The sequence below is a fragment of the Leucopleurus acutus genome (genome assembly GCF_964270905.1).
Source record: "Leucopleurus acutus genome assembly, chromosome: 16".
Classification (NCBI taxonomy): Eukaryota; Metazoa; Chordata; class Mammalia; order Artiodactyla; family Delphinidae; genus Leucopleurus; species Leucopleurus acutus.
In genome coordinates this window covers 8,882,522-8,900,704 of record NC_139158.1, presented here as the reverse complement: position 1 = coordinate 8,900,704, position 18,183 = coordinate 8,882,522, and the positions used below count along the sequence as shown (strand labels likewise).

At 46.0% G+C, this 18,183-nt stretch overlaps 1 protein-coding gene across 1 annotated transcript in view; it reads right to left on the bottom strand.

Annotated features, from left to right (window-relative positions):
* The window catches only part of HIP1 (huntingtin interacting protein 1), a gene marked incomplete at its 5' end in the record, with an annotated part of 149,749 nt that overhangs the window by 93,160 nt on the left and 38,406 nt on the right, over positions 1 to 18,183 (bottom strand). Inside the window, 3 exon segments of the mRNA XM_082857592.1 lie at positions 2,822 to 2,836; positions 2,838 to 2,870; positions 2,873 to 2,911. Of these exon segments, the coding sequence (XP_082713718.1) occupies positions 2,822 to 2,836; positions 2,838 to 2,870; positions 2,873 to 2,911 (87 nt within the window).

The following is an 18,183-nucleotide window of genomic DNA, read 5'->3' as shown; positions in this document are numbered from 1 at the left end:
AAATCAGAAGCTGAGAAGGAAGGCGGAGGGTGGAGGAAAACAGAGGTTATTGCCAGAGGTGGCTCACCACCCCTGCTGCATGCTGCCATCACCTGGGAAGGTGGGGCCCCACCCCAGGGATGCTGATATAACTGGCCTGGGGACAGAGCCTGGGCACTGGCATTTTCAAGCTCCCCCAGGATGTGCACCCGAGACTGGGAACAAGTGAACCACTGACCAACCACATAGCTGGGGCACAGGAAGCCCCGCCCCAGTCCTGGCTGAAGCCGGGGGGGGGGGGGGGGGGGGGGCAGAAGACTAGGTCTTCTAGGTGTGGCGCTTCCCTTAGCACTTCTACACCGGGAATTTCGGAACTTCCACCTGGAATTTTCCATCCCTTGGCCAAAGGTTCAGCATAAGCAGGGACCTCTGAACCCTTTGCCCCTGGTAGGTTTCTTTTCCCTCTTTACATTGCCATTCCATTCCCCCCCAACCCCTGCCATATTAAACACCAGTGTCCCTTTCTACATATTTGACATCACAGGGGAAAGAGACCTCAAGCACAGCTGAGCTGTACAAAAACGCCTGGCATACCCCCAGAACAAATCCATTCTGCAAGACAGACTCCACCGAGGAAGAAACGTAGCCCACTCTCAGGATGCCGCTTTTAGCTGGCGGGTTCTGGGCAGCAAAGATCTGCTGGATTTCTAAATCCTCTCCAGGCGGCCTGTGGGTGGCTGGTGGGGGTAAGGGGCCTGTTAGAAGCACAGAGACAGATGCGAGCCATTCAGCCAAGTCCCTGAGTCAGCAGACGGCCTGGAAACCTTGATGCGGGGGCCCAGGCTGCCAGAGAGCACTCCGCTCCTGCCCTCCAGGCTCCTCCGTGGAGGCAGGAATTTGGGGCTCCCTCAAATGGCCCAGCCCAGAAGCTGCCCGCCTCTCACTTGGAGGGGATTTTCCACTGCTCCTCCACGGGGAGGACAAGTCCAGGAATCTGTCTTGCCCAGTTATCTGATGAACAAGGACCTGTCCCGGGAGCATGGACCAGGGCAGGAAGGCAGCAACTCGCAGACGTCTGTAGTGACCAAGCACTGGCATTTTTGTGTAGGAGAGGGCGGCCGCCAGGCTAATTCCGTGTTATTACAGCCTTACAGGAAGCCAGCCTGGCCCAGATGTCAGCCAGCAGCAGTTTATGGGCCTTGCGGGCAGAGGGAGGGAGGGAGAGGAGAGAAAGGAAAACACAGACCTCTCCCCACCCCAATCCACCCCGCCCAAAAAATTGATCTGGAGTTATTTTTAGGTGCTTATTCATCCCACACATTCCTTTTTAAGAGCCAGGACATGGGCTCTGTATAAAAGCCATTTAGCAGAAGGCAGTTGCTCACACAGGCAGATGGGGCAGGGGACACCTGTGAGCACAGGGCCTGCGAGAGAAGGAGGGAAAGTGAGAGGGTCTTCGAGGACCCCCTCACAGTAAAAACATCCCAGGATTCTGAAGGCAGAGTCAGAAGTCTGGATGAATAAAGGTTTTTAAATCCAAATTCCCAGGTTCAAGTCCAACCTCCAGCTTTCTCTTGCCATATGGCCTTGGGCAGCTTACTGGGAAAGTCAGATAAGACCCTGGGCTGCAACCCTGGCCACATGTGGCCTTGGGCAAGTCACTCAACCTCTCTGTGCCTCAATTTCCCCATTGATGAAAGGAGGCTAGTTAATGTAGGTAAAACACAGAGAATTGCCTGGTATATCCAATGTTATGTAAGAGTTAGCTGTCGTTTCTATTATAGCACCACACATATGTTAATTATCGCTGTCAGTAATACTAATCATTAAAATAGTACATTGGAGTAGGATGGAGTATGAAGCCACAGAAGGTCTGAGGTGGAAAAGAGGTACAGTTGCAGCAAGTTGTAGTCACGACCCAACGCCTGCCAACGATGGGAAGAGGCTTTGCTCTGTTTAGGTGTGAATGCTGGACTTAGTTTCTCTTCTTGCATGTAGGGTAATACCCACTCTTGGGGGGCAAATGGTTGCACACAGCATGGCCACAGGGGGGTGCTTGGTAATGCTAGTTGACTCTGAAATCACCTAGCCTGCTGTGATGGCTAATTTTGTGTCAACTTGACTGGGTCACAGGGTGCCCAAATATTTGGCTAAACGTTATTTCTGGGTGTGTCTGTGAAGGTGTTTCAGGAAGAGATTGAATCAGGAAACTGAGTACAGAAGATGGCCCTTCCCAAAGTGCATGGGCGTCACCCAAGGTTGAAGGCTTGAATAGAACAAAAAGGCAGAAGAAGGGAGATTTCAGTTCTTTTTCTGCCTGATCACATGAGCTGGGATATCAGTTAGGCCTGGAACTTACACCACTGGCTCCCCTGGTTCTCAGGCCTTTGGACTTAGACTGAATTACACCACTGGCTTTCCTGGGGTGTCTAGCTTGCAGATGGTAGCGTGAGCCAATTTCCTATAATCAATCAATCGATCAATCAGTGTGTGTGTGTGTGTGTGTGTGTGTGTGTGTGTGTGTGTGTGTTGTTTCTCTGGCTGCCCACTCAATCAGACCCACATCTGGCCTCTCTCTCCCAGCCATCACCCTTATTTGCATGGGCCACCCTCCACCTGCCCCCTCCCCGACACCCACCTGCCTCACTTGTTGCTCCTTCTGCCCTCGACACCCCTTACATGTTAACCCAGCTTCTACTAACCTCTCCCTTCTAGTTCCATTCAGTAAACATTTATTGAGTGTCTACTATATGCAAGGCACTGGGCTAAGTGCCATGACTACTGAGACAAATAAAGCCAGGGTCTCAGCCCGCAGATCATTTCAAGCCCATGTGAGGGTTACCTGCACAAGAAGACAGTGCAGGTGGCCAGGGAGCACCAAGCAGAGGCTGGAGGCAGGTGGGGGAAGGGGCAGAAGGCCAGGGACATCTTCCTACAGGAAGTGACAGACAAAGGTGTTCCAAGCAGCAGTGCTCACAAGCAGGGAGAGGAGACTCGGCAGGGGGCCTGCAGGGGAGGCACTGGGAGAGGAACCGAATTCCCACAGCTCTCACTGCCTGCGGCCCTCACTTTGGCCCCTGGTCAACATGGTCCGAATCCCACTCTTTCCACACCTGTTCGCCTCCGTTGGGGCTGCTCCTTCCTCCCTGAAATTCTCCCAGGCTGAGCACCTCAGCAGAGACTCAAGGGCCAGGGTCCACTTCTGTCATGGTCTCTTGGTCTTAGGTGGCAAGATGCTGGGGACAGTGGTCTCCTCTCCTCCAGATTCCCCATCTGCCACCTCAGGGGTCATTCAGAAACAGGCAGATCACGCTCTTAAAAACCCCAAGAGCTCCCTACCCATGGCTTTCAAGGGGGAATCCCAAGGGCCTTCCTCTGACTCGCTGCCCCTCCAGCCTCATCCCACATCACTCCTTCCACAGGGCCTCTGCATGAGCCGGCCCCTCTCCCTACAAGGCCACCTGTGTTCCTGTCTCTGTTTCACCTCTTCTGTGACGTCTTCCCAGGCAGGGTTAGTCTCCCCACAGAACTTTGTGTACATCTCTAGCTCTGGTGGGATTACCTATGCTGGCTGATCCTTTGGGGTCAGGAACCTGGTCTCATCCCAAGTCCAGCCCAGCCCAGGGCAAGTAGCTCTTCCAAACTTCAGGTGAGACCTTGAAGAATATGTGCAGGAAAGGTTCTGCCATTACTAAATATACTGACATCACTGGGGGTGACAGTCCCTTTAATAAATGATGATTGTATGAAGGCAAAGCTAGGTTCACGTTCCAGAGAAAAGACTGGTAAATAACAAATATATGTCAATTGCATTCACTAGAATACATGCTTTGAGTAATAAAGGTTTGGGAAAGAAACAAACTGTGACCTCATCAGGCTGAGGAATTCCTTCTCCTCCTCCGGGCTGGGGTCACCTCTGCTCTGAGAATCTCACAGGAAATGAAACACTTGATAAGGTTGTTGCCCACAACTGTCAGGATGCCCCCTCCACACACACTAGCAGTGCAATCTAGGGCACTTACTCTCTGTGAGCCAGTTTCTCTGTCTATAAAATGGGTATAAAAACCATTGCTCTCGTGGGCTTCCCTGGTGGCGCAGTGGTTGGGAGTCCGCCTGCCGATGCAGGGGACACGGGTTCGTGCCCCGGTCCGGGAACACCCCACATGCCGCGGAGCGGCTGGGCCCGTGAGCCATGGCCGCTGAGCCTGCGCGTCCGGAGCCTGTGCTCCGCAACGGGAGAGGCCACAACAGTGAAAGGCCCGCGTACCGCAAAAACACCACACCATTGCTCTTAAAAGAGGTTGTTATAAGGATCAAGTGAAAAAGAACATATGTGAAAGAACTTTGGAAACTACGTATTAGTGCCCATAAAATTTTCCGAGCTCCAAAAGAATCCCTTTATTGCTAAGTTTATTAATAAATCATAAAACCTGTCCTTGTGGGTATAACAGGTTTTGTTACCTAGAGTCTCTTGCCAATTCTTACCCTATCAACCTTGCTGCTCCTCCTTTTGCCTGGCTTCTGGGATCTGGCTCAACTAGGGTCCAGGTGAGAGCAAGGATTCTGGCTCTGTTGTGTGTGCATAACTGCGTGACCCAGACTGAGGCCGTTACTTTCCCTGAGCCTGTTTTCCGGAGGTGATCAAGGGCTGTGGAGAGGCTTCAATGAGATGATTGATATGCAGTGCGTGGGATGTGTGCTCAGTGGCCATGAGCTCTTGGGCCACCTCCAAGGGCTCCTGAGGGGCAGAGCTCAGTGACCAAACCAGATAAGCCAACCTCTGTCTCCCATGGGGCCAAACAGGGCCAAAGTGTCACCAGCAACATTCCTAGGCAGACCTAGTGTTGCAGAGAGCCTGGTGACAGTCGCCCTGATTCCCACCCCTAAACTCCTGCACGAAGAGGTTTGGAGGCTCTCACATTTTTCCTGTGGGTGGCAGTCAGGGGAGTATCTGGAATCTTTTCTCTCCCTTTGCTTCACATAGAACCCCCCAAAAGTTCCCCTCCCTCATGGCATTTCAAGCTGCTTGATTTGCCAAGTACCTAGCCTATTCTTTGTTTTACATTTTCAAATCCATTTTTCTCCTTAAAGCTGGAGACACCTCCTCAAAATATAAGCTCTCCACTGGCATTTCTTGCTGTGTTTTTAAAAAGTCTAGAGTTGGTACCAGAAGCATTGGGAAGGCAGTTAGGACCCTTGGGGCTTGTTCTTGGATCTCGTTCTTGAGCAGATTGATGAGGCCAGGGCCTTTTTGTCTCTCTTGCTCATGGCTGAAGCCCAGCCTCCAGAACACTGCCTGGCACAGAGCAGGCACTCAGTAGACAGTGGTTGGATGTAGGAATGAATGCACGCAAGAAATCAGTTCACCGATGTGCCAGGCTCTATTCTGAGTGCGGGGTACACACGGGACTCTGCAATCCCTCCCGCCAGTGAGTGCCTTTGACTTCAGCAAAGGGCTTTCATACCCAGATCTCATGTCTCAACATCCTGTACAGCAGGAGTGCAGTTGCCTTTCACAGATGAGCTAAACAAGACACACAGAAACTAAGGGCTCATGTAAGAAGCAGAACCCAGGTCTCTTGTTGGATGCATGCACCAATAGTATGGCTGCAGGCTCTTTCCATTGCTTCTTGCTGTCCCGTTATACAGTCAGGGAAAATCTTGCTCTTCCAGTGGTCTGGAGTTCATTTGTCCATCCACCCACCCACCCAGGCTGGCCTTTACTTGGTACCACCATGTGCCAAGTTCTGTGCTTGGCTCCAGGGGTGGGGGAAAATGTGGGCAGGTGAATGTAAAAATGGGGTAAGAACAGGACTCAGGGACTGATCTTTCTACTAACAGTGAAGGAAATGACATCTCCTCTGTGGCCACCAAGGAAAAGAGTTAAACACAGAATTACCATAGGACCCAGCAGTTCCACTCCTGGGTATATACCCAAGAGCATTAAAAACAGGGACTCAGGTAAGTGTACGCCAGTGTTCAGAGCAGCATTATTCACCATAGCCGAAAGGTGGAACAACCCAAGTTGCCCGCCAACAGATGAACGGATGTATAAAATAGAGTATAACCATACAATGGAATATTCTTCAGCTATAAAAAGAAATGAAGTTCTGATATATGATACAACGTGGATGAATCTTGCAAACTTATTCTAAGTGAAACAAGCCAGACACGGAAGGACAATTATTGTATGATTTCACTTATGTGAAATCTAGAATTTGGAAATTCACAGACACAGAAAGTAGGGCAGATGTTACAGGGCACAGGATTGGAGGGGAAAAGGGAGCTATTGTGTAATGGGTAGAGAGTTTCTACTTGGACTGATGAAAAATTCTGGAAATAGTGATGATTGTTGTACAACATTATAAATGTGATTAATGCCACCTGTATATTGTATACTTAAAACTGGTTACTTAAAACTGTTACTTAATACTTAAAACTGGTTAAAATGAAAAATTTTATGATTTTTTATATATATATATATATATATATATATATAAAACCACAATTTTTTTTTTAAAGGCCAAACACACTCAAAATGATTGTAGTAGTACAGGAGCAAACATTTGGGTCAGTGAAATAGAACAGCAAGTCTAAAAACAAGGTGGACTATTCAGGTGGTACCAATATAATGGAAAAAGTCCCCCCCGCCCCCAGGCGGGGTGTGTGGAGCCAAATGTAAAAAGCAAAACTACCAACTTTGAATAAAAATACAGAAAAATCTGTTTATACCTTTAGCAATGAGAAGACCTTCTCATGCAAGACATGAAATGATGACACCAAAAAAGAAAACATTTTTCCTGTGGTAGTACATACAGTCTTTGATCTGGACAATCTGGTAGGATCTAATACAATTTCAAATACATATAAATATATATATCATCTAACCCCTGGGCATCTGTCCTAGAAAAATGCTCCCATGAGCCGTGTTCAAGGGCATTCCCTGAAACATTGTTCCTAGGGAAAAAGCAAAAACAACTTAAATGTTTCCACAAGAGCAGAAAGTTCAAACGAACTAGGGCACGTTAATTCTAAGGAATACTATGCAGTAACCAAAAAGAATTAGGTTGATATAAAAACGCTAACAGAAAAACAATCTCAAAAAAAAAAAAAATAGAAAGAGAAAGATGCCCTGGATCACTCCAAGTGGACCTGCTTGCCGGCTTATCAGCTTTCTCCTCATTTTCTAAGAATTCTGCAGGTAGAATACACATCTGCCCAGCTCCACGATGACACTGTGTGATGCTATTTGAAGAGCTGTCAGACTTGTGATAAGACCTTGGAACATCCTACCCTAGCAGCTGAACTCTGAGGGAGGGAAAGTAAGGAAGGGGGCATCCTGGATTGGGTACTGGTATTCACGCATGTCGTGGGGGCCAAGGGAGGGAGGAAAGCAGAGAAAAAACTATTAAAACAGCTGGAAAGCAAACTAAGGCAAGCCGGTGTGAAGGCCAAAAGGGCCATACCAAGTGCAGTAACATTCTAACCACTGGCCCATCATTTATGGGTGGAGACACATCCTGTGATATCAGCATGTCCTCAGATGATGCTTTAGGTCATTTTGTCTCCTCCTACTTCTGGCCACTTCCAGGGCTGGGGGAGGGGACTCGCATTTCTTGAGCACCCAATATCACATTTCATCCTCACGGTTACCGTAATTAGAAAGGTAAGCAATGTGCCCGAGGTCACACAATGAACAAGGATCAAGGCCAGGATGAGCATCAGAATCTGGGTCTGTTTACATCTAAGACTCATGCTCTTCCCATTAGCTGATGCCCCTGAGGAACACTGAGTAGCCCCTACATGTAAGCATCTCTGTTAAATGTTCCAGAGTTAAAATAAGTCAAGTCCTGATCTCCAGACAACCTAAGTGAACTGATGGACAGTATGAGCTACAGTACGTGGTAAAATGACTACAATGCCATATTTGACTGGTAAGAGGAGTATGACCAGAATGTTACAAAGGTCATGAGAGGGGGGTAAGACACAACAGGTAGAGAAAGACCACGAGGCAAAGAAAGTTTGGGGCGCGTCCAGAAAATAGCGAAACCGACATGTGGCTTGCTGGTCTCCTTCCAACCCTTTCTGCTGTACCCTAAGGAATCCCTCATGCCATTCTGCCCAAACCTCCCCCCCCCAATAAAAAGCCAACAAAAACCCAGCAGTACCACCAAACCAACCCAAAGAACTCCCCCTATCCTCAAAGTCTTCTCGGCACCTCTCTTCATCTCCTTGTTTATTATTATAGATAATGCAGAAAGTGTCAAGAAGAGAAAAGATGGAGGACAGAGCATTGAGGAAAGTCTCCATCTAGGATGGGAGGAGCGGCCACTGCAGGAGCCCAAGAAAGTGCAGACAACACAGTAGGAGAAGGTGAGGACCGGGGGCTGCCCTAAAAGGAGGAGTTGGCCAAATCCTTCGGGGAGATCCCTGAGGATGGGAACCAGGGGCAGAGGGGTGGGCAAGGCACTAAATTAAGGATGCTGGGAATTCCGTGGTGGTCTGGTGGTTAGGACTCCATGCTTTCACTGCTGAGGACTGGGGTTCAATCCCTGGTCGGGGAACTAAGATCCTGCAAGCCGTGTGGCATGGCCAAAAAAAGAAAGAGAGACGCTGGCTAGGTCTCTGATGCCATCTGGGGAGCAGCCGCAGCAGAGGAATTCAGGCCTAAGTCAGACTGTGAGATGTTGAACATCTGGGGAGAGGGGAAAGGGGGAGGCAGGGAAGTGGCCTTCTCTTTGGAAAAGGCTAGTGGTGAAGGGCAGAGAATCCCAGGAAGTTCCTAAGGGGATGGAAAATTCCTGAGAAGGCAGTAGGGTGTGTAAGGAAGGGGAAGATCTGTAACTGCTCGTGGGCATAACGGAAGGAATGGGCAAGAAGTGCAACATTAGAGAGATGGACGACTGAGCAAGGAGGAGGCAGGCTCAAGGGAACCAGGGAGTCAGTGAACCATGGTCAGGGAGAGGTGGGGAGGGCGGGGTGTATCTGACGACGTCATGGTGGAAAAAATCAGAAATGGGGAAGCAGTTTGCATTGGAGGGTCTCCATCTTTCCCATAAGGCTAAGTTAGCTCCTGGAAGGAAGGAAGAACCAAGAGGCAGGGTGGGAAAGTGGGTTTTAAAGGTGGGGGACACATGGGCATGTTTACAGGCTGAAAGGAAGGATGGGAGGGAAGATTACTGAAGAACGAGAGAGAATGGGGACAATGGCAGAGCAACGTCTCCGGGACACCAGCTGGGCAGGCCAGCGTCCCAGCAGCGTCCTGCAGCCTCACCACACTGGCGACCCACGTCGAGGCTGCTTCCCCAGTGAAAATCCCCACCTCTTATCACATGAACTGCTGCAAAGCCATGGTGGTCCACCGAAAATGCACACGCCTGTTACTTTTGGATGTAACTACAGGAATTTACACTTATCCTAATGACATTTCATAAATTGTCTTTATGACCATCTGTTCCAGTACAATGACCAAGAAAACATTAAACTCGGTCTATGGTTTGCCAAGTCCCTTTTCAGTTCAGCTGTAGCACTGGGTACGTGCCAGGCCATGTGAAAAACCAGACACTATCCTTGCTCTCAAGAGGCACATAGTGTAGTGTGGGGACAAACACAAAGACAGACCATTTTAATACAGTTTCAATATCGTGACAGATGCTATGAAGGAAGGAAGTGGGACGGTTCCCATTGCCCTAGAATTGGCTGCTGGGACCCAAAGCTGAGGTTCAAGTGGTGATATGAGCTCTATATGCTAGAGTCAGCTCCCAACCAGCCTCCTAAGAGGCATCCAGACCAGCAGGCTGCTCAGCAAACCACTTAGGAACGTTCAGGATGCTAGGACTGCCTGGAGGAGGGGGCGTCATGTCCCAGCCTGGCGCTCAGGGCCGAGGATGGCTGAGCCGCCGGGTGAAGTAGGGCAGTAAGCGTGTTCTTGGAAGGAGTGGGGTAGGTGTGTGGCACGTTGCTGTCACTAAGACATAAAGTCCAAGGCAGGTGAATCTGGGGAGCTGGGCAGTTAGGGGTAATGGAGGAGAGGGCTTTGCAATGGCAAGCTATCAAGGTCTGAGACTCGAATGGCATGGGAGGCTTTTTTCCAAATTATAGGCGCTCCCTCACCAACAAGGGGATTCCTTCCACACCGCTCTGACCCCCAAGCTACAGCAGATGAGACTGACCTATGGCAGGGGATGAGAGTAGGCCCGGGTTTTAGATGCTCCGCTGGCACCTGTGCGGAGGACAGCATCAAGGATGGCCAGGTTGATGGCGGTCCAGTGGTTAGGACCCCACGCTTTCACTGCCGAGGGCCTGGGTTCAATCCCTGGTCGGGGAACTAGGATCCCACAAGCCACGAGCCGCAGCCAAAAAAACAAGGATGGCCAGGTTGAAAGAGACCAATGAGGAAGCTACTGCAATGGTCCAGGCGTGAAATGATGAGGCCTGCCCCAGAGCAGTGAAGGGAGAAAAGAGAGGAGAGGGCAGAGACAAGATTTATCTAGAAGGTAAAACCCAGTGGGCCGGGGTAATACACAGGCTGGGAGCAGCAGGGAGGGCAGCCTGACTCGGGCAATTAACAGAGCCACAGTCCTACTAGAGCAAGATGGGATGGGATCCCAGCACAGAGGCGGCGTTAGCTTCAGACAGGAGGGGAGACACCTTCTGTTTTAACAGGTGGGAGGTGGAATGGATGGGTTTCAGTTCAAATACATTTTGAGGTCTGGTGGTGGAAGCAGAGAACATTTGCACCTGATGACTTTGGTTTTCTGTGTAAAGTACAAGCCGAGCAAATGAGAGAGTCACGGAGCAGTGTTAGAGCCCCAGTTGAATGTGGAGGCTGTTTTGTCTTTCGACTTTGCTTATGGTATGTTTTCCTACACTGAAGCTTCTAATTTTTACGTAGCCAAATCAATCAACTTCTCCTTTATAGCTTCTAGGATTCATGGCATGCCTTGAAAAAGCCTTCCCCCATATGGCAGTTTAAAACAAGCAAAACGAAATAAACACACAAAACAAAAGCAAGGCAGTGCCCTATGTGCTGATATAAACGACATCCAAGATGTATATTGTTAAGTGAAATAGCAAGTCCACGTTGACAATAAGCTTGCAGACGCACAGACTGTCTCAGGGAGACAGTCCAGAGACTGTAAGGGAGCTGCCTCTGGGGAGTCAACTGGTTGGAGTGGATGCTACGGAGGTCATGGGGCGGGGGGTGCACAACAGATCGGAGGGTATAAGCAAGATGAACTGACAGCAAGGATGCTGCTGGCCAAGGGGAAGGGGAGAGGATGTGTTTCAGATACAGAGCAGTTCCTGAACCCAGGAACAGAGATCACCTGGTCTGAGAGGAGAGTGCACAGGATACACCACATTTTGCACTAAGGTTTGTAATAGCTAATATTGTTCTAGTACAAAAAGGCTAAGTAGCATTGACAAGGGCGCACAGCTAACAGGCCCATTACATTCTGGCTTCAGGGCCTAATTAACCTTCACCACAAGGCCATGCCACATCTCACAACATCATACTATGTGAAAAAGCAAGACACAGCACTGTTTATAGTATGAGTACAATTTTGTAAAAAAAGTATTAATATATATGTATGTGTATATATATGTGTGTATGTATATATATGTGTGTACATATTTATAGGCAGTATATTTATTTATAGGCAGATACTGGAAAGAAATAAACTAAATTGTTAACAGTAGTTACCTGCGTGGGATTAAAAACAAGTTTTTCTAGATTTTCTACAGTTCGCATTAATATCATTAACAGAAAAGAAATGTTATTGGAAATAATCACTGGAGTGGACAAGCATTAAAGACATTTTACAAAAATAGACTTTCTGGAAAAAGATACCTTGGCAACATACCCTGAGAATTTGAATAGACAAAAAAAGAAGTACTCTGCTTGATTCATGGGGTAATAGTGGAAAGAAAGAATGTGAGATTTAGGAGACCTGGATTCAGACTACTTAGAGTAAGTGTTAACTCCCTAAGCCTCCATTTCCTTATGTAAAATAAGTGTGAAAATAATAAAACTTGCTTTACGTGGTTGTTGTAGAGACCAAGTGAGACACTGCAGGTGAAAAAATTGTGTCAATCAATTAAACCATTAATAATCAATTAATATTATTAGTCATGCTACCTTATACTCTTTTATTAATGCATATACCCAATTGAGATGGGCATATACCCAATTCAAAATTAAACTGTGGGGGCTTTCCCAGGTGGTCCAGTGGTTAAGACTTCGCCTTGCAATGCAGGCGGCGCAGGTTCAATCCCCGGTCAGGGAGCTAAGATCCCACATGCCTCGCAGCCAAAAAGCCAAAACATAAAACAGAAGCAATATTATAACAAATTCAGTAAAGACTTTTAAAATGGTCCACATCCAAAACAAATCTTTTTTTTTTTTTTGGCTGCATTGGGTCTTCGTTGCTGTGCACGGGCTTTCTCTAGTTGCGGCGAGCAGGGGCTACTCTTCGTCGTGGTGTGCGGCCTTCTCATTGCGGTGGCTTCTCTTGTTGTGGAGCACGGGCTCTAGGCGTGCGGGCTTCAGGAGTTGTGGCACGTGGGCTCCAGAGTGCAGGCTCAGTAGTTGTGGCACACGGGATTAGTTGCTCTGCAGCATGTGGGATCTTCCCAGACCAGGGCTCAAACCCATATCCCCTGCACTGGCAGGCGGATTCTTAACCACTGCGCCACCGGAGAAGTCCCCCCAAAAAAAATCTTAAAAAAAAAAAATTAGGGCTTCCCTGGTGGCGCAGTGGTTAAGAATCTGCCTGCCAATGTAGGGGAGCCCTGGTCCGGAAAGATCCCACATGCCACGGAGCAACTAAGCCCATGCACCACAACTACTGAGCCCATGTGCCCCAACTACTGAAGCCCGCACGCCTAGAGCCCGTTCTCCGCAACAAGAGAAGCCACCACAATGAGAAGCCCGCGCACCACAATAAACAGTAGCCCTGCTCGCCACAACTAGAGAAAGCCTGCACGAAGCAACACAGACAAACACAACCCAACACAGACAAAAATTTAAAAAATTAAAAAAAAAATTAAACTGTGATTGTAAAAATACAAGGCCTATTCTTGACTAATCAGTCACTTTGATTTCATAAAACGGAATTAAAATCAGGCTATGGCTTGTATTATTGAGCCATAATTATAGAATACCTGGTTTCCTCTTATTCTTTTTTTAAACATTTTTAAAAATTGAAGTATAGTTAATTTATAATGTTGTGTTAGCTTCAGGTGTATAGCAAAGTGATTCAGATTCTTTTTCAGATTCTTTTCCATTATAGGTTATTACAAGACATTAAATATAGTTCCATGTGCTATACAGTAGGTCCTTCTTTCTCTATTTTATACATAGTACTGGGTATATGTTAATCCCAAACTCATAACTTATCTCCCCCCACCCCCATCCCCTCTGGTAACTGTAACTTTGTTTTCTATATCTGTGAGTCTATTTCTGTTCATTTTTATCAATTTTTTAGATTCCACATATAAGTGATATCATATGATATTTGCCTTTCTCTGCCTGACTTACTTGACTTAATATGATAATCTCTAGGTATCCCCCTGTTGAAGTTTCCTCTTATTCTAGCTCAAAAGTCACTGTTAGGTCCAAGAGGACTGCTTCCTTGACATGCAGCCCTGTATACCCAGTCTCAGGGCTCCCGATCTTCCTGGAAGCCAAGGCCATGTTCTCTGCTTGCCCACAGCTATTTCAAGCTTCCAGACATCCTCTGCCCACAAAGGCTTTCTGTACCAAACCAAAAGACAGATTCAGTTTTCTAGAATGCCTACCCCTGTGTCTACATCCCTTCTTCCCTCTTACTCCGGTGTTGGGAGTTGTCCCTCTTCCTGCTGAAGCCAGCCTCTCCAAAGGATTCCTGTCCTGAGCTTTCCTATCTTTTAAAGCCATCATGCCCTTGGCCTTAGAGCACCATCAGCTCACCACTAGACTAGACTACAACAACCTTCCAGTTCCCACTCTCAGTTGCCTATGGTCCATCCCTATATGCAGCCAGAATTATCTTTTTTAAAAAGTTGAGATATAATTCAGATACCATAAAATTCACCATTTTATACTCCCAAAGTATGAGGATTCCAATTTCCTTGATGGGAATGCTAGGCCAAAAGGATGATACACCTACATTTCCTTCTAAGGGTTTTATAGGCTTAGCTCTGACATTTAGGTCTTTGACCCATTTGGAGTTCATTTTTGTATAAAGCATGAAGTAGGGGTCCAACTTCATCTTCTGCATATGGATATCCAGTTGTCCCAGCACCGTTTGTTGAAAAGACTATTCTTTCCCCATTGAATGGTCTTGGTACCCTTGCTGAAAATAAACTGACCATAGACATATGGGTTTCTTTCTGGACACTCAATACTATGCCACTGATCTGTATTTCTGTTCTTATGCCAGTACCACACTATTTTGATTACTATAGCTTTGTAGTAAGTTTTGAAATTGGGGAGTATGAGCCCACCAACTTTGTTTTTCTTTTTCAAGATTGTTTTGGCTACTGGGGGTCCTTTGAGTTTCCATATGAATTTCTGTATCAGCTTGTCTATTTCAACAAAAAGGCACTGAAATTTTGATAAGGATTGCATTGAATCTGTAGATCAGTTAAGGGAGTACTGCCATGTTAACAATATTAAGTCTTCTGACCCACAATCATGGGATGTCTTTTCTTTATTTAAGTCTTCTTTAATTTCTTTCAACAATGTTTCATAGTTTTTAGTGTAGAAGTCTTGTACATCTTTGGTTAAATGTATTCCTATTTTATTCTTTTTGATGCTATTATAAAAGGAATTCTATCCTTTATTTCATTTTTGGATTTTTCATAACTAGTGTATAGAAATCCAACTGATTTTTAAAATATTGATCTTGTATCCTGTAACCTTGTTTGATTCATTTATTAATCTAATAGTTTTCTTCCCTTTTTGGTTGTTGTCATTGCTGAACTCTTTAGAGTTTTCTATACATGTAAGATTATGTCATCAACCAATAGAGACAGTTTCACTTCTTCTTTGCCAACCTGGATGCTTTTTATTTCTTTTTCTTGCCTAACTGCCTTCATTACGACCTCCAGCACAATACTGAACAGAAGTGTAGAAACAGACATCCTCGCTTTACTCCTCATCTTAGGGGGAAAACCTTCAGTCTTTCACTATTAAGTATGATGTTAGTTGTGGGGTTTTTGTAGATGCCTTTTATCAGGCTGAAGAATACCTTAATTTCTCCTTCATTTTTGAAGAATAGTTTTACCAAATATAAAATTTTTGATTGGCAGTTCTTTTTCTCCTTTCATCACTTTGAATACATCATCCCACTGCCTTCTGGTCTCTATGTTTTGTCTTGGTTTTTAATGAGAAATCTTATTGAGGATCCTTGTACATGATGAGTCACCTTCCTCTTGCTGCTTTCTCTCTGTCTTCGGCTTTTGGTAGTGTGATTATGATGCATGTAGGTGGCGATCTCTTTAAATTTACCCTACTTGGAGTTCGTTGAGTGTCTTAGATGTGTAGATGAATGCTTTTCATCAAATTTTGCATGTTTTCAGCTATTATCTTTTCAAATATTCTATCTGCCCACCCCCCTTCTCTTTATGGGATTTCCATTATGCATATTTCAGGTCACTTGATGGTGTCCCATAGGTGTCTGTCCCACAAGTTCATTTATCTTCATTCTTTTTCTTTCTGTTCTTCAGACTGGATAATCTCAATTGACCTATCTTCAAGTTCACTGATTCTTTCTTCTGCCTCCTCAAATCTGCTGTTGAGCCCCTCAGTGAATATTTTTGTTTGAATAATTATACTTTTCAATTCCTTAATTTTCTCTCTGGTTCCTTTTTATAATTTCTATCTGTTGATTGTCTCTATGTGAGACTCCATTTTCATACTTTCCTTTCATTGTTTACATACTGTTTCCTTTAGTTCTTTGAACAGATTTAAAATAGCTGATTTAAAGTATTTGTCTAGTAATTCCAGCTTCTGGGCTTCCTCAGGATCAGTTTCAATTAATTGCTTTTTTTCCCTCCTGTGTATGGATCATATTTCTTTATTGTTTCTTTGCATGTTTCATAATTTTTGTTGAAAGCTGGATATTTCAAATAATATAACGTGACAACTCTGAAATCAGATTCTGCCCCCTCCACAGGGTTTGTTGTTGCTTCTTATTGTAGTTGTTGTTTGTTTAGTGACTTTCCTTAAGTAATTCTGCAAAGCCTGTATTCTGTGTCAGGTATATCTACTGAAGTCTTTGCTCAGTTAACTTGAGTGGTCAGCTAATGATGAGGCAGATATTTCCTTAACCTCCTGGAAACAATAAGTTGCCCACTCTTCACTGAGGGGTTCTGTATGTGTGTTGGGACATACCTTTAACACTCAGCCAGGCAGTTTATAACTCTGCCTCAACTTTCATGTCCTGCTTGCACAGAGCTTCAAAGGGGATTCAGAGGTGACAGATTATTGCCTTCCCAAGCACACGGGCATCACATGCACACAGATTCCAGGAATATGTCAGAGCTTTTTAAAGCCCCCTATGGACACTTCATTCCTCAGCCTTTCCTTTTTAGTTTTATGTTAGTCTATTGTTTACGCCAACTGTTGTCCATTGCCTCAGGCAGCTATGATGTCAAAATCCTTGACAAATGTTCCCAGGAAAGGCTTTTAGCACTGGGACGGTTCAAGTAAGGTCAAAAAAGGACAAGCCTTCCAAGTGAGGTCTTCAAGGGGAGCACTAGTCAGGTCAAATAATGACTATCTGCATGATCTGGCTGCTGCCTAACTTTCAACTTCACCTCCTATCCTTCTCTGCCTCACTCACTCTGTTCTAGATACTCAGGCATTCTTGCAGTTTCTTGAACAAGCTTGTTCCTGCCTCAGGACCTTTGCACATACTGTTTCCGCTGCCTGCAAAACTCTTTCCCGGGCTCTCTACTTGGCTGGTTCCATCACTTCATTATGGTTTGTGGTTAAGTGGTACTTCATCAAGGAGGTTTTCCAACTACCCTCTCTAGTATAACCTCCTTCTTACCCAACCCCCACCTCCAACACTCACTATTCTCTTTCTCTCTCTCTCTCTCTTTTTTTTTTTTTTTCAAATAGTACTTGTCACAATCAGGCACCATATCACATATGCACTTGCTACTGTCTGATTTTCCTGCTGGAACCTCAGCTCTGTAAGGATGAACTCTGTCTAACTTACATTGTATCCCCAGCTCCTAGAACTGTGCCTGGATCCACTAATAAACAAATACTTGCCTAAAAATAAAGTCACCTCCTAGGATGGATTTGTATTCTGTCAGATTAGCAAAACTGAACTACACTTTCCTTGTATAGTTCCAAATTAGTATGAGACTTTGCCCAAGATTTGGAAGGCAGCCATGAAGGAGCGACCATGCTCCTTTATGCTCAGAAGGTGGTGCAGGGCACCAGGCATGGCTGTAGCTCATGCACATTGCCAGGGTCATCTGGCTGCCCTGGAGCAGCAGCTGGGTCTGCCCTAGCTTCTCTAACTCCTGGGCCAGGTGCATGTTTAGCTCTGTGACAAACACCAGTACCCCACACGACACCCTCATTATCCAAGTTGGAGGAATGGAGTCAATGAGAAATTGACAAGGGTTCCAAGCTATCTTTGTGGGTTCCAGCTCAGCCTATAAGGTTCCAGCTTTTTCTTGCTTTCTCCACTTCACATCCCTCTTCCCTTCCCAACTGGCCTATGGCCTTCAAGGTCCCTGTGGCCTTCAAGGTCCAGCACCAGACACAGAGACAACAACTTCTCAATGACAGGGTAATGGGCTCCCACAGCTGCACAAGGTCAAATCTTTATGATAGATCTCTTATTACATGTACCTTTAATCTACTTCTCTGATTGAAACCTACCTGATATGCCTCCTCTGTCCTATAACTTCAACCATTCTCTACTAATTTATCCCTATCTGTTTTTTTTAAAAAGTTCCCCAATTAAAAAAATTAATTCCCTCCTTGAACAACCCCTTCTACCGTTCCTAGTCAAACTTCTTGAAAGACCTGCATTCACTCACTGTCTTCATTTCAAGAACTCCTCTTGCTCTTGCTAGGTCAACAGTAAGTTCCATTTGCGAAATCCAAAGGACACTTGTTTTTAGTTCCATCTAACTAGAGCTTGTCACTCTGACCTCCATGAAATTCTCTTCCCTTCGTCTCCATGGTACCAAGCT